This window comes from Poecilia latipinna, unplaced genomic scaffold (genome assembly GCF_001443285.1).
Source record: "Poecilia latipinna isolate Pla-1442-1.1 unplaced genomic scaffold, P_latipinna-1.0 Scaffold1492, whole genome shotgun sequence".
Classification (NCBI taxonomy): domain Eukaryota; kingdom Metazoa; phylum Chordata; class Actinopteri; order Cyprinodontiformes; family Poeciliidae; genus Poecilia; species Poecilia latipinna.
Window position 1 is genome coordinate 30,008 of NW_015114108.1, and position 16,402 is coordinate 46,409.

The following is a 16,402-nucleotide window of genomic DNA, read 5'->3' on the forward strand; positions in this document are numbered from 1 at the left end:
GTACAGGTTGGTTGAATGGATCGCTTTTATAATGAAAACAGACAAAACAGCATAACAAACCACACTGACCCTAACAGTACCGCTAAAAAAATATTACCCACACAAAGACACTATGCCTACACTGCCATTTTGCTTTTAATGAGTTTCTGGAAAATGCTCCTGTGGAGGAAACCTGCCTTTTGTTTCCACATAGCGTGTAAAAGTGATAACTGGAACATTAGACCAAAATAGTAAAACAGCCTACACAGGACAGCCAAAAAAACAACATAAAAATAAAAGGCAGCGATAAAGGTTTCAGAACATATTCTATGGTCTGATGTTATGACGAGCCGATAGGTTTTTGCTCCAAATCCTGTCAAGCTAAACAAATCCAGCCTTCATCTTTGTTTATCCTCTCAAAGCCAGAAATAAACCCTCCCGTTCTTGTGTGAGCAGAACCAACAGTCACATGTTTGGGCCTATGCATTCGCTCAAACACATACGTGACTGTCAATAAAATTACAAACTTTATATTTAACTCTGGCGGTCTTCAACCACCATTCAGCCTGAGGGCCAATAAAGTTTTTATTTGACTCTGTCTGTCTAAATCAAGTCCCATCAGGAGGGAAGAGGTTTGCTCTGCCCAACTCTTGATCACAAGACTGAGGAGACACTGCTGCTCTCTCAGAACGACAGGGAAAACCAGCTAAAGCACATTCAGCAGAACGAAATCTGTCCAACGGCCTCCTCCAACATGGAGGCAACACTTCAGAGACAAATGGTGATCAATGTATGGCATCTGAATGCAGAACCTGCATGAGAAACATTCGTTTGAGTGTGGATGCTCTCCTAATGACAGTCTGTTTGCCTGACAAGTCTGCGCTCCTGGAGGTCAAAGGTCACAGGCAGCATCAGAGGACATTAGACGGAGAGAGAAAAGGGTCAAACTGGAGGTTAGTGAGGCGTTTACATCCACTCATCATAGAAAAGGTTGTTATATAACTTAAATTATTTATTTGAACTGTTCTCATACAACACACAGCTGCAGATATTTGAAGTTTGTTGTGGAAACGTTGAGATCAAAGCCATCAGTAGGACAAAGTTTGGGCTTTTTGGCACCGTTCGCTGCATTTCCATAAACCATAATGGAAAAGATAAAGATAAATTCAACTAATGGAAACACACCAACTTTCATAAAATGTTTTTGGGAAAAGATGAGGTGTTTTTTTTCCAGCAGTAACAACATTTGTGTATTTTGAAAACCTCTGAACAAGCAAAAAAATCATAATAAATTAAAATACATGCACTGAATAGGAAAAAAAACAGTTTTTGTTGTATAATCATTTCACTGCTGAAAGGGGTATAAAATGAACAACTAACAAGTTTTCTTGGATCTCTGCTGCTTCTAAGAAGAATATTCAGCTGAATTTTGGCAACAAGTTGATGTTCTTTTGTGTCTGGACAAGCAGTCATTTCAAAAACCTTCCAAAAGTAACTTCACAAATCAGCAGGAACTGCTATTCATCTAGCAACCCCAGGGAAGACCAGCCCGTTACCTAGCAACCCCAGCGAAATTCCACCCATCACCTAGCAACCCAAGCGGAATTCCGCCCGTCACCTAGCAACCCAAGCGGAATTCCGCCCGTCACCTAGCAACCCAAGTGCAATTCTGCCCGTCACCTAGCAACCCAAGCAGAATTCCGCCTGTCACCTAGCAACCCAAGCGGAACTCTAGCACATTTGGTTAACTGGTTTTACCACTTCCTGCGCTGGAAAAAATAAGTTTTCCTGTTGACTTATCACTTGCTGCATTCTTGTTGGTTGTGCAGGAGGCTCCACTTCTGGTTTTCAAAAATGTACGGTTGTATTATTGCAGCCATTTTCGCGTGTGAGTGAAAAAGTTGAGGCGGGAACTGGTCAGATTAAAATCTCATTATCTAATATTGATTTTGTGCCATAAATGAAATGTAATGTTTTGGCTAGCCCATGAATCTATCCTAGTCTGTTCAAGGAAGCGTAACAGGTCACCCTTAAAGGTTTAATATTAACATTTAGTTTGTAGTTTCAGCATTTGTTTCAGGATTAGTTTGTGACTGTGATCTTTAATCATTCTCTGGGTGGTCAGGATGTATTAAAAGCATTTTAGATGTGTATTTTTCTCGATGGGGAGTCTGTCAAATTCCTGCAAATGCATCTGCAATCCATGAAATCCGTACACATGTGCATGACACCAAGACCTTTAGCAATACTTTATCCTCTGCTGAAAAGGGAGTAACCTTCCAGAGGAGCTTGGCAAAGAAACATTTACGGCAACGCTCAAAAGCCCCTCTGTGGCATTAATCTGGACATTTTTATATGTACATGTGAAGTGCAAAGTGAGGAGTTGAGGCAGCGTTGAGATAAAGTCGGCGGGGGCCTTGGCTGGAATGCAGTGAGCAATCTTCGCTCTGTCAGCTTTGTTTACAGTTGCATTTATCTCCACCACGATATCTCATCGACATCCATCCGTGGTCACGGAGCGTAGCGAGCCATCGGTCTGTGCTTTAGTTGGACGACGATCCCCAAGCAAACAATATAACTGGATACAAGTTATTTCAGAAAATACACATCTGGCATTCCCACAGACAACATCAAATCCAGGCTTTCCAAACACTCAAATACACATAATTCTGTTTGTGTGAGCAGGAAATGTGTTTATTCTCCAGCTCCAGTGAACCAGGAGAACGCTGCACACACACAGAGCCAAATATTAGAGTGGACAAGCTGTCACAATACGTTTTCTGCTGCCAGAGATCACAACCACAAAGTCACGGTAATAACAGGGACCAGATGCACAACAGACTGCGGAAAAGACAAACTTCCAAAGATGCAATTATCAGAATAAGTTGCAAAACAACTGCAATTCTCTGATATGAAGAAGGTAAATTTGACAATTACACTACTAAAAAAGAAATAAACCAAATCAATACGACTTCAAGAGATAATTTCCATAATAGTATTTTTCATTTATTACGAAACAAATTCTCTCACAAGCACATAAAAATAACCTCATGCTATAATAAGAGAAGCATCACATATCAGAAAGCTGAACAAGGTGTTGGACAGAAGACTAAAACCACATGTAGAAGATAAACAGGAGCAAACTCAGCTGGGGTAACAGCATTCAGAGGCCTTGAGCCAGTAAAAATACTACATAAGGAACCAGACAGAGACTCTGGAGCAGAAAGCCCTGGGGAAGTTTGGCCTGGATTACCCAACAACTTCAAAATCACTTCAGTCCCAATCATACAAAACTTCACTGACTGTCGGTCAAACTGCAAACCTGGGACTGGAAATTAACATTTAATTTGATCAATCAACACCTACAAATGTTTTTCAAGTATAAATGCATGGTCTATATTAATAAAAACCAACAAGAAAATAGATTTAAGAATATCAGCCAAGCTAACTCTCCTGTGAGGCAGCATTTTACTACCTCTTGGCAAACCAAAGTAATGAGCTAAAAGCTACACAAAAATTAATAAACCCCATTTCTGATGTTGCAAAAAACCCAATCTCTGTTACTAAATAGAAACGAGGTAGCAGATATATCAACATTTAAACCATGCTAACGTCTCTGCAAGGCTTCATTCTACCAACAGCTAGCATGCTAATTGTGACAAAGAACCTGCCAAAGGTTATATAGAAACTTAATAAAAGCTGCTTTACAATTGTACAAGGCTAATACAGTCCATTATTAAATAGAAACAATATAACATATCTCCCAAGCTAACTATGAAGCATCATTTTACCGATAGCTAGCATGCTAACAGTGACAAAGCAATATGTTAAAGTCTATAGAGAAGTTTTAATAAAAACTCACCTTAATATTGTACAAAGCTAATGTTTCTAAATCAAAATTACATGATAGATCGGAAATGTCAACCAAGCCAGCTTCTCTCAACCTTTATTTTGGCAACAGCATGTTAGGTGTGACAAAGCATTTAGCTAAATGTTAAACAGAAAGCTAACACAATCAGTTTTACCACCAGTTAGCATGCTAAATGTGATAAAGCTAATATACTAATCAAGCTAATGTTAAATGCTAGATCAGTCATTCTTATTAAACTAAAGCTTAGTGATGATTAGCTAATTTTGGTATAACAAGGGTAATACTGTTATGTTATATGAAGAGGCTGAAGAGCTATAATACCAGCTGTAGCACCAAACTTTAGCATTTTACCGTCACATTAAACAGCACACACCACATTGTTAACCCAAGTTATTTGCTAATAAGGTCGTTTTATCAAAGTGGCTCCAGTGCTGGACCAAAACTGGAGTTACAGCTGGTTTTTAACAGGTTCTATAAAACGGAAAAGACCCAAACGTGTTTTCCACAGTCAGAGTTTACTGAGAGAAATGCCCAAAGTCTTACTCTGATCGTCTGTCTGGGAACAATGCTAACCTACAACAGATTGATTGTCTCCATCGTTCTGCAAACGGGCTTTTTACACCCCGTCTTAAATAACAGCACCACTAACATTGCCAACCTGCTTTTCTAATCTTTAATATTTGCACAAGACTTTTTAGATCTTATTTTAAGCAGGACTTAATGACACTATTGTTCATAGACCTGCCAGTGCTTATAAACTGTGAAAAATTGTATTTAATTCAAAAATACTTGTATAATAAAATAAAATAAATGAAGTCGTAAGTAGCGGCTGTGATTTCAACTCATTGTAATATTTAAAGAGACAGTGGGAGCAGAAGAAACTTTGAGCTTTTATTACTTTAGCAACAATTTTAGGTTTTACTACAATAAAATCTCCATGTTTTGTTGTTTTTAATGCAGATTTAAACTTGAACTAACAGAAGTTTAAAACACACCAATGAGTATATTTTTTTTGCTGATTTTAATGAGCAGCTTGTCAGTTTTGAATTAAATCAAATGTTTTTTATGTTTGTTTTTTAATAAATAAAGCTCTATCACAACTTCAATCATTTTTAGTCGATTTTTTCAGAGTGGAAAACAAAAAGGAGAAGATAAAATCAGCCTCAGCTGAATCATGTTGCTGCAGCTCAGCTTCTCAACCACCCTGCCCTTCATGACAATTATAAAATATCTAAATGCTTGTGGGAAAAACACTTGAAGCCTGCCGTCTATTTCGATTCGCTTTCTCCAAACACTTGAGCTGTTGTTTGACAAGGTGCTGTGAGGCTGGACTCTTCCGAAAACCTTAAAAAGCAATCCGCAATCTTTCAAACAATTCTCCAAAGCGGAGCCAATACGGATTCAACCAAAACAACGAGGGTTTAACTCATAAACAAGATGACTGTTTACACATGGAAACTCATTTTGAGCGTGCGATACTTATAGACCGTGATGTAAACATCGTAGCCACGGCTAACTGTGTCACCTCGTGTTTTTGACAGCAAGTCTTAACATTAGTGTACGCTCATATTTAAAAGAAAAAAAGAAAAAGCACTGAGATCCACCCACATCTTTTATGATTTCCAAACTTTCTGGCCGAAATTGTCAGCTCAAAAGTTTTCACTGGTCAAAAATTTTTTTTTTTAAAAACCAAAATCACCAAAAATGTTTATTTTTTTACCAACTCAACAATAAAATAAGCATTAACTGGTTTAAATAAATAAATAATCAGACTTTTTTTTGTACTAATGAGATTGTAGATCCAAAACTTCAAAAGTTTTTGAACGTTTTTCTTGTTAAATGAATTGTGGCCCAGTTTGTTTATTATTTTGGGCTCGATTAAAGAAACCTGGAAAAACATTTTGTCTGTTCTCTGCAGTAGAAACAGGATCTAGGTCACTCTTCATCTGAAAGCACTTGCTGCACTCAGCCAAGTTTTAATACAGGAAATAAAAGCAGATTTGGGCGCACCAGGCTTTGCTTTAGAGTCCAAGTCGATGAGTATATGTGGTCCTAGTTACCATGACAACGACAGGAAACCAGGAAGTTAGGACAAGATGATCACTTTGGGTTGCATGCAACAGTTTTTTAAGTAGATTTTGGTTTAAAAGCCTTATTTTTTTCCTGATTTATCCTTGAATAAATAACGAAATTATTTGCGGCTTGGGGGACCGCACAAACATCAGTCCAGGCGCCACAAATGGCCCGCAGACCCCACTTTGAACACACTCAGTTTAGGAGACAGTCCAATTACTGGAAAATGTGGAATAAAAGTGACATATTTATCATCTCATGCAGACTGGATGATATTTATGTGACTATTTAAAGAGAGATACTCCTCAGGTCGTTTGACAGAAACTTTTTCTGCTTCGTCATTCCTGCAGCAAACCTGAAATCTGAATCTGTGCAAAGGCCAACCTTCAGCCAGGGCGGCGTTACAACAGCGCCGCTCGGTGGCGATGCTTATTCTGCAACTTAACTTTGAATTTTTTTTTTTTTTTTAAGTTGAACAGCAAAGCCTGGTGCGCCCAAATCTGCTTTTATTTCCTGTATTTTTTTACATTCATGCATGTAAAGTTCTGGAAATGATTCTTTCGCTATTTTCCCATTGGACGTCTGCAGAACGCTTCAAACCTGAAACTCAGAGGAGTAACAAAAGGGAGAGGGAGAAGCAGCAGACCTGTTCTTCTTTGAGTGTTCGTCTTTCCCTCTCTTCACGCCAAAGATCCTCGTGATCAGAGTGCTGAAGAGGAGCGTGGAGGAGTTCCTCACCTGGAAAACAAACAGGTGGAATTAGGAAGATTTTTAAAAGAAACATTCTTGAACTTCACTGAACTTAGAAATAGAAATAATTCAATTAAAAAGTAGTTTGTTGATGGCAAAGGGAAATTAAATGTTGCTGTAACTCATGTAAATTAAAAATTATTCAGAGTTAGTGCAGATAGTGATGGAATGACCTCCTGTAGCAGTCTGTATTACAATGTATTTGAAGAAGCCTCTGACTGAAGACACTCTGTTTTTCTAAGATGTTCAGCCTTCAGTGAAATTTATGTGTAACAGAAGCATCTCGTATAAAGGTTCACACAAAAACAGGTTCCTAAAATGTTAAAAATAAGATTAACAATAAAAAAACTGCATGTATCGTATCATTTATCAGGATAAATTTCTTGCCATGATGAGAATTTTCATTTATCATTTTAACTATAAATGAAACCGAATGATTTTTAAGATCTCCCAAAACTATCCGTACTGTTGAGATTGTTAGCTTTACTATTTTCTACTCTGTTTGTTTAAAAATAAATGTGAAAAATGTAAACATTTGCTGAGAGGTGCTGGGGAGAAGGATCTCCTCTAACGCTCCTTTGTGCATTTGGGATGCAGCAGTCTGGTCAGTAATTAGACCTTAATGTTGCTTTTTATGAAGTAAAAGCTTCAGATTTAGCCTTACCGCCCACACAGGAGAGGTGAATCCCAGCACAGCAGCTTGCATCCCCTCTGAGACGAAGGGAATGATGTTTTCCCCCAGACGAGTGTCTCTGTACAGAGCTCTGAGGATGTTCAGGGCATGCACCTGTGGTGAGGGGAACGCATGTTTGGAAACCACATCAGAAAAGTTTGAATCTGTGAGTGAGAGGGTCTAACCTGAGGCACGGTGGAGGCGTCGGTGCTCCTGTCAGCCGCCGGCGAGGCCAGAGCGATGAGCTGCTTCATGGTCGCCTTCAGCAGGCTGCAGCTGGATGCCTTCGGCTCCGAGGAGAGCAGCGCCTGCAGGGGAAACCGAGGCGTCGTTCAAAAGCCGCAAAATTAAAACGTGACTGACCTGAAGCAGAGACTGACATTTTCCAGTTTGAAGAGAATTTACAAAGGATCACATGATCAATATCAATAGATAACACATCTGAAAATATTCAATATATAGACTATTCTCTGAACACCAATCCAGAACTGCACAGCATTCTGGGAGATGTAGGCAGAGGGAAAACTTTAGCCACTCAATCTTTCAGAGCCAGCTAAGCTAGGTCGGAGGAATCAACTAACGCTCACAATATTTGGTTACCTAGCAACAACTTGCTTGGTGACAAGCACTATTAAGTCCCTCAACTATGGTTACCTAGCAACGACCTGTTGAGTAGCAGGCAGCAGTTTCAGTTTTCTCTTAACTGCTTAAAAATAAAAAATAACAGAAATCAGAGAAAACTGTGTATAAACAGGAAAGAAAGGAAGGAAGGAAGGAAGGAAGGAAGGAAGGAAGGAAGGAAGGAAGGAAGGAAGGAAGGAAGGAATCTGCCGGTAGAACTGGTATATTTGCTGGTATGTTTTCCATGAATCTTAATAAATTATTTATTAAATCAGGCTTCTATATTTTGCAGTAAAATAATTTTTTCTAAATTAGTTTGTTTTTCTCATTTCCAGTAGAAACCAAACCTGGTTCCTGTGAACCCGTCTGGACCAGCATGACGCCGGCCGCCCTTCCCGGATCCAACTCTCCCTCTCAGCGTAAAGGAATGCAGCCAAAGCTCTGCCAAGACATCGATTTCCCCCTCACTTCTCTCTCCGTCATCTTATCAGAAACAACTAAAGATCATATCAAAAACTTCTAAAAATAAAAAATAGAGACTAAACCTGTAGTTTTATGTCATCCTGGCTCTAAAACGTAACAGAATCAGAGACAGTGATGTCACAGTCTCCAGAAACCACAAGACAGAAAAACTCTGACAAAACATGGAGTCTGTTGTGTGTAGTTTCAATATTAGTGATCAGAGGAAGGTTAAAGGTCAAGCTGTGGCTGAATTATACTCCGAGTCAGAGATAATACACTGGGAGAGGTCATAGAGGTCAACCAGAGGTCACTGAGTTTCAGCCCAGTCGGTGTATAAAGGCTGTGTGAGAAAACAAAGATTTAATCTGGAGTCAATGATTTAAACCTAAACTGAAGTGAACAGAAACGTAACAGATGATTCCAGTCAACATGATCAACGATTAATCACGATTAATCGATTAATTGGAGTATGCTACCAAAGAAAGAGAACAAATGCTAAACAAAAACACATTCAGAGCAGTAATTAAGCCCAAACTGTTAAAAAATACATTTTGCATTTAAGATAAAAACCTTTAATTGTAAATATTTCACCCAAAACTGATTTTTTTATATTAGTCAGCTCAAAATCACTAAAGTAATGATATGTTATTGCATTTTAGCCAATAAAATGTTTATTTGATTTAAAGAAAGAAATAGAATTATTTGTTTATTTGCATATTTTAATGTATTTGTAACATTGCATCAAAAAAGCTTAAGTGGTTAAATGAAAAATCTGTAGAATGTGACATTTTTTGTCCAATTAATCGATTTATCGTTCGAATAATCGGTTATTAAATTAATAGTTAGTTGCGTCCCTATCAGATAACATAAATTTGTTTTTTAAATATATCTTTATACCTCAAACAAAAATAAATATCAATACACGAGAATGTATTAAAAACTATGTACACCCTAGCAATTATTTTAGTTATCAGAATGGTCTATTGATTATTCTGATAAATAACTGGATAAAAAAAAATCATCAGATTCTGCAAATTTAAGCATTTTTATTCAATATTATAAATATTAATTATTGCTCTGACTGTGGCCTTTTTTTGAGTCTGCATGCTCCATATAACAATTAATCAATTACAAAATTAGTTGACAATGAATCGATTCGTGACAATTAATCTGATGAATCATTTCCACTTTATTGGAAACTAAGTAGCTCTTTAACATATATACTGAAATATCAACATTTCATGAAAGAAAATACAAACGTTTCAAGTTTTTATTCATCGTAAAACCTAAAAATAGAAATAAAATGGAGCTTCATGAAAATGTCAACAAATTCCTCATGGTAGAGATGTATCAAAATAAAAAGTTGACTTATTTTTCAAATGTTTTGTAATATTTGTGTCTTTTAGTTAGTTTTTTTAGCCAACTTTAATCTAACTGGTTTAATAAGTCCAACAAGGAAACCTCCAGAAATCTTTCTAATAGAAGAAAACGCTTTTCATATTCAAAAATATTTAATTAAATTTAGAAATGCTAAAATGAAAAGATGGCTGTACTTTTTGTTATTGTTACCTAAAAAATGCAAACTAAACTCCTTTGCCAGGAAGAACGACCTCCGTTACAACAACAGGAAGGTTCTGTTCACCTGCTGGTTCCGAGTCTCGCTGCGCTCTCGATGGGTTTATTTCTGAAGCAGAAACTTCTTTAAAATCATCAGCGTGACTTCCAAGGATCTCAAGCACCCTTCGGACTCTCTCTAAGTGTTTCGTAACGTCTACCTGGATATAGAACGGTATTCCGGCGCTTCGCCGCGTGGCACACAGCTTCGACGTCGGGTCGCTGGATTTGACCTCTTCCAGAACCTCGGAGAGCCAGCGGGTTGGAAGCTGCTGCAAGTTCTGACTGCCGCTCCTTAAAACGCAGAAACATCAGGAAAATGATCCAGAACTCATTCATTTACTGCTAAAAAAATAAACAACATGTAGGGAAAACTGAGGACAAGAAAGGAAGGGTCACAACAGCAGCTGGCAGCATTTCAGATAGTTTTTATTATTTTAGCTATTTATTATCAATTAATCATATATTTGTATTTATCTTCACCTATACATTTACTTGTTTTTTTGTTTTTTTTGTATTTTTATTCACTAATTGGTATATATCAAACAAACATTATAGAGTAACAAAAAGAGGTATTAATCTACAAAATAAATAACCGGATAAGAGAATAATAGCAACAAAAACAAAATAAAACAAACAAAAAAACAACATAAGAAAACAAAAAGTAAACAAAGAGGTATGCAATTAAATTGATACCTCCTTTATTATCAATTTATCATATATTTGTACTTTATTTTTACCTATACATTTATTAAAGTTTTTTATTTAATATTTCTTAAAAATATTTGTAACTTTTTTTCACTAAATAGTGCATATAAAAAACATACAAACAAAAAGAGGTATTGATCTACAAAATAAATAAGAGAACAAATAACAGCAACAAAAATCAAATAAACAAAAACAAGGAGATAAACATTGAAGTGGAAACATTCACGACAAACACAAAACAGAACATAACTAAATTATGTCACAATTTAATTTCCCTTTATTTTATTTTATTTAATAAATTAAAATGTTATTTGTTTAACTATTTAATAATTATTGATATCGATTATCGACCGACATTAAATGCTTGCTATATTTTCCATACTAAATTACAAGGCGCACTGTCAATGAATCGTCTATTTTCATTTTTATTTTTTATTGTAATCGTTTTTCATATATAAAACGCACCGGACTGTAAGGCGAAATAAGGGAAGCAAACAGTCAAAGTGTAACAGGGTTTTATTTCAACAATATTACGGATGAGAAGGTTGTCAAAGTTTCTTTATTCTTTGTAATTTATTTTGTTTAGTCAAGTTGTTTCTCCAGACATTTATTGGTGTTTTAAGCTCCTTGGCAGTTGGTGGTTACCATAGCAACCCGTAACCGACAGCTCCGCCTCCTTTTTTCTGTTGCCGTCGGTAACAGACTGATTAGAATCAGCTCTGTATTTTCTTCAGAATGATTATATTTTAACATATATTTTAGACAAATTCAATCATACACAGTGTTTCACGAGTAATTTTGCTACGTTTTTCTTATGTGTTTTTAACTGTTATTATTATTAATGTTGAACATTTATGTTTAATTTAACTACTGTTAACTGCTCATTGGGAGCCATTGCTTTTTAGATTGTTTTGGGTTATTTATTGTAAAGAGGTAGAAGCTGCTGGACTGATGTTAACCAACAACTTGATTTCCTCTTTTCTTAAAATAAATACAACGAACCTGAATGTGTCTGTCGTGAAGCCAACCTACTGGACCTGAGACGAACACAGAAGGGTTACAAAAGCAAAGAACAGTACGTATTTACTGCACGACGCTCCTGGCTGCGGTGGCTGTAATTTAATGTAACTAAAACATTTTGACCATGAATCACACAAGGTCAGTAAGCACAACCAGAATTAGTCCTGATCAATTCACTAACAGGGCGGTTTTACTGACGTTTTCTGATCAAATTAAAGTGTGGCTTATACTTCAGAAAATACGGTGTATTGTCCGCCATACTGTCCAAATCAACACGAGGAACAAAAGTGGCATCTCTGTAAAACGTTTTATTTGGAGGCGTTTCGAGTGTAACAATTTGGAAATCTGCTGCAGATGAAAGTGCAAAAAAAAAAAGGAAAAAGGAGAAAGTGAGTAACGACAGAAGAAGAGGGAAGGACAGAGACGCAGCAGAGAGGGAGTGAAAACACAGAGGAACGCAGCAAAGGCAGAGCATCAAAGGCCTGTGGTCAGGCACCCCGCAATCAACACCCTGTAACGCAGCGCACAGTCTGCATACCATCCACACAGAGCAGAGCAAACACACTCCCAGCATCCTTCACAACCACCAGAATGTCGCCCTCCTTATAAAACACAAAGAGAAGGAGGCAGGGTTTCCGCAGAACAACAAAACAGGAGGACGCTTTGCTGAGCACTGGCTGGTTCAAAGCGAACGGCGGAGCGGCCCGTCACCTGCCGCAGCGCTTTCACAGGAAAACAGGAACGCTGACCGTCCCTCATGCTAATACAGGAATTACTCCTGCAGCGTCCGCCAGGCTTGTTGGTACACCGCCCCGTAATAAACCCAGGTTTTATTGCAGCAGCATAATCTCACACTCAGACATTTCAGACAAACCCAACCTTTAATTTCAGTCCTTTTATTTAGTTGGGGAAAAACCCGACATTAAGGAAAAAAAGAATCGGTTTTATAAAATCCGAATCTGACATGGTTCAGTTAATCAGAGTACAGAACAGAATAGGACAGGATAGAATATACTTGATTCCTAAGTTGAAATTGATTATTTCCTGAGAAGCTGCTCCATCCAAAGTTTTAAATATTCATAAATACACTGCAAAAACACAAAATCTTATCCGTTATTTTTAGCCTAGTTTATAGTGCAAATATCTCATTTGAAATAAACGTAGTAAATTTTCAGCAATAAACAGAATAGCTTGTTTTAAGTAAATAATTCCTTAATATTGATGATCATTTCACTCAAAAAAAATTTCTCGTGTTGTAATCTGCCAGTGAAACTAGTTGCTTATCCTGGTCAGAACAACATTTGGAAAAGTATAAAGTGTGTGAATATTTACACACAATCAGGATGGGGACATTAGAGGTAAAAGGAAAAGTCTTAGGATACCCAGCAAGTCTCCATGGCAACCATTAGACAGCATCAGCAGGCTTATGAATGAATGTGAAACCACCAGAAGTGTGGCGTTTTTGGAATGCTGTAATGACTTGTGCATATATATTTACATATATAGATACATGGAGCCTGCCAGAGTCGAGTCATCAGGGGAAAGAAGTAGGATTTAAGTTCTGGTTAAGAACTCATCCACTCACTAATTACTGCCCACAGCTGCTCAGCAGTGCTACCTTTCAGCCTCTGTTGGCCTGACTATAAACACACTCACACACACACACCTGCAGAGCATGTCGGTGAGCCGTACGAAGCCCACGTAGGCCAGTTCAAAGGCGCCTCGATGGCGGGACTGCAGGAGCTGCTGGCGGAAGTACAAACCGACTCCTTCCACCTGGAGGAGAGAGAACCGGGATGAGAGGAGCAGCAGCTGCTGGGCTCCTGGTTTCACAGCTCCCTGTTAGCCAATCACTTAATCAATCAATCAATCACATCATAAAGCTGCTGGTGTGTGTGTGTGTGTGTGTGTGTGTGTGTGTGCGTGTGTAAAACATTATGGTGATCTGAATGACATCATCTGTATGTGCAGCAATTAAAAAACAACAATCAGGTAACAATAATGACAATGAAAATAATAATTCAATAAATTATTGGTGATAAGAAGGTGAATAAAGACATATTTACATTTTAGTTTATAAATTATTTCTACCAAGTGGAGTTTGTTGTGTTTCCCACAGGAACAACAAGGGATGAGAAGATTAATGCAGAAAAAAGGAAAAAAAAAAGACATCCTAATTTAATTAACTGATTTATTGTTTATGGTGCAGCTTTCAGCATCCTTCTGAACCTGAACCTCCTCTGCCTCTCCGCTGCTGATCCATCTGACTCAGGGTTTCTCTGCTCAGCCCGGCCGGAGCGCTGCGGTGGAAACGCTCCTGAAAGAGCAGCGGTCCAAATTCCTCCGCAGCGACCAGAGAGCGACCGCCACGCTGAGCGACTGATGAGAGCCGAGCCCTGATAAGTGTTTTCTGTTTACCCTGACTGTACTTTAGAGGTGTCTAACCAGAACTAAAAGGGTAATTACATGTGTGTAACCCAGAGACCAGAATAAAACCTCATAAAACAGAGCGGACGCACTTGATGTGGATGTGGGTCAGCTTACGACGAACAGGTGCTCCCAAACTGAAATGTCCAGAAATTCTGTCGCCACACTCCAACCTTCGGTCACAAATCCAACATTTTACAACAAATATGTGATGTTAACAATAAAAAATTCTGTTTTATAACTCCTCTGTGGCCTTAGCACATCGAGCTGTGAGAGTGGCATGTCAGTAGCGTGACAAGTGTGCTGTAAAAAGGACGCTGAGACATCCGCATAATGGCCACTGTCAGTAAAACCATCCAGTTAGTAATAGTGTTACCGACGGCGTTCTAACTATACACACACAGAGACGCGCCGGGCCGTTTCTGTGGCAGTGTGTAAACTGGAGAGCGTGCTGCAGGTGAGGCGGCAGGGCGAGGCGGACGCAGCGCTCCGGCTCCCTGTCATTAAGGCTGTGGTATCACCACCACCGGCGCAGCAGCCAGGCCCGGCTTAGTCAGGGGTGGCATGGAGGGCACGGGGAGGGGTGGCACCGTCCAGAGGCACAAACAGCCCGGATACGGACTGCTCGGCTCGTTTCCCACAGTAAAACTCCTGCTTCTTCTGACCTTTCAAGGATCACACTTTGGAGACTAAAACAATAAGAATGAATCACTACTGCAGGTTAGGATAGGTCTACAGTTTATACAAAACTTGTTCATTACATTTTTTGCACACATTCATTCTTAGATATTGAGATCTTAGTCTGGTCAGTTCTGCCCATCCGCTGTTAAATCCAATTAATCACATGCTGCCCACGCCATCCAACTCAACGTTTACACTCAGACATGAAAATGGCTGCAAACAGATGCGCAATTATACAACTGTACATCTTTGAAAAGCAGAAGTGGAGCCTCCTGCACAAGCAACAAGAATGTAGCAAGTGGTTTCTGGATGGCAAGTCAACAACAAAACACTTGTCTTTTCCAGCAGCCGTTGTACAGAGCGTACAGCGGTAAAACCAGCTGACCAAATGTGTTGGAGCTCAGCTCGGGTTGCTAGGCAACGGGCAGAACTCTGCTGGGGTTGCAGGGTAACTGACCATGTCTACTGATTTGTGACACTACATTAAGTAGGTCTTTGAAACGGCTCATTTTCCAGACACACACAAAAAAACTAACTTATTGCCAAAATACAGTTGGGTGGATTGTTTAAAGCGCTTTGCTGTTTTCAGAAGCAGTAGAAACACAAACAGAAGTACAAAAACATGCAAAGTGTGAATTTTCCATAATTGATCCACTTTAAGGTGAATGACTTTCCTGCTCAAATTAAATGCTTAAACACAATAAACAAAAAAATGTCTAAAATAATTTTCTCGCCAACTTTTCTGGTATGTAGCTAATAGAAATAATTTTGGTAACTCTTAACCTAAAATAAGAAAAATTTAGTCTGATTTAACTTCAGATGGTGAGAAAAAAACATGTCTGTGTCTTTTTTAATCAGGTGTATGAAAATAGTTCGTTTCAACTGTAAATAATGTATTTTTTACCTAATTTAAACTTTTAATCAATCATTAGACTGCACTTTATTACTAAACTTTGCTGTTTGAATTTCAATTAGGCAAAAACACCTAATTGAAAGGATTTCAAGCATCTGTGTGTGAAAAACCAGAACAGGAAACACAAAAACCCGTGTTACTCGTTAAACATCTGAAGATGAAGCAACAGATGAAACCGAGAATCCTCAGGAGGAGAAAGGACGTAGGGCTTAGACAGCCTTAGTCTGATGTTTTAATCTGGCCGACTGACCCTCAGCCGGACAGAGCGGACCGCAGCAGAACCAAGCCCAATGACTTATCGCGACGGGCTCCAGGACAGGACTGACCTCACCGGGGGTAAAAATGGCAGCGACAGTCACCGTTAGATGGCTGGCGGCCGCCGGAGCCCAGACCGCTGCGGTGCCGAGCGGGCCCAACCTATTTAAAGCCTTCCCCCTCCGAAGGTTCCCGTCTGTGTAACCGTTAAAAAGGGCCGTGCAGGCTTCCTGTGCAGGGCGTGGGGGGCAGGAGGGAGGGAACAGCGAGGGCTTTATTTAGACATCAACTTCCTGTTTGCAAATGTTTCCCAGAAGAAAAAAAAATCCATGTGGAGGGAGAGAGAGAGAGAGAG

At 38.8% G+C, this 16,402-nt stretch overlaps 1 protein-coding gene across 1 annotated transcript in view; it reads right to left on the bottom strand.

The window, feature by feature from the left end:
• thada (THADA armadillo repeat containing) overlaps positions 1-16,402 on the bottom strand; it is a 56,189-nt gene that overhangs the window by 18,228 nt on the left and 21,559 nt on the right. Inside the window, exons 22-26 of the mRNA XM_015057796.1 lie at positions 13,438-13,547; positions 10,205-10,337; positions 7,532-7,654; positions 7,338-7,460; positions 6,570-6,661 (exon numbers count right to left, since the gene is read on the bottom strand). Coding sequence (XP_014913282.1) covers positions 6,570-6,661; positions 7,338-7,460; positions 7,532-7,654; positions 10,205-10,337; positions 13,438-13,547 — 581 coding nt within the window. The remainder of the gene's footprint in view (positions 1-6,569; positions 6,662-7,337; positions 7,461-7,531; positions 7,655-10,204; positions 10,338-13,437; positions 13,548-16,402) is intronic.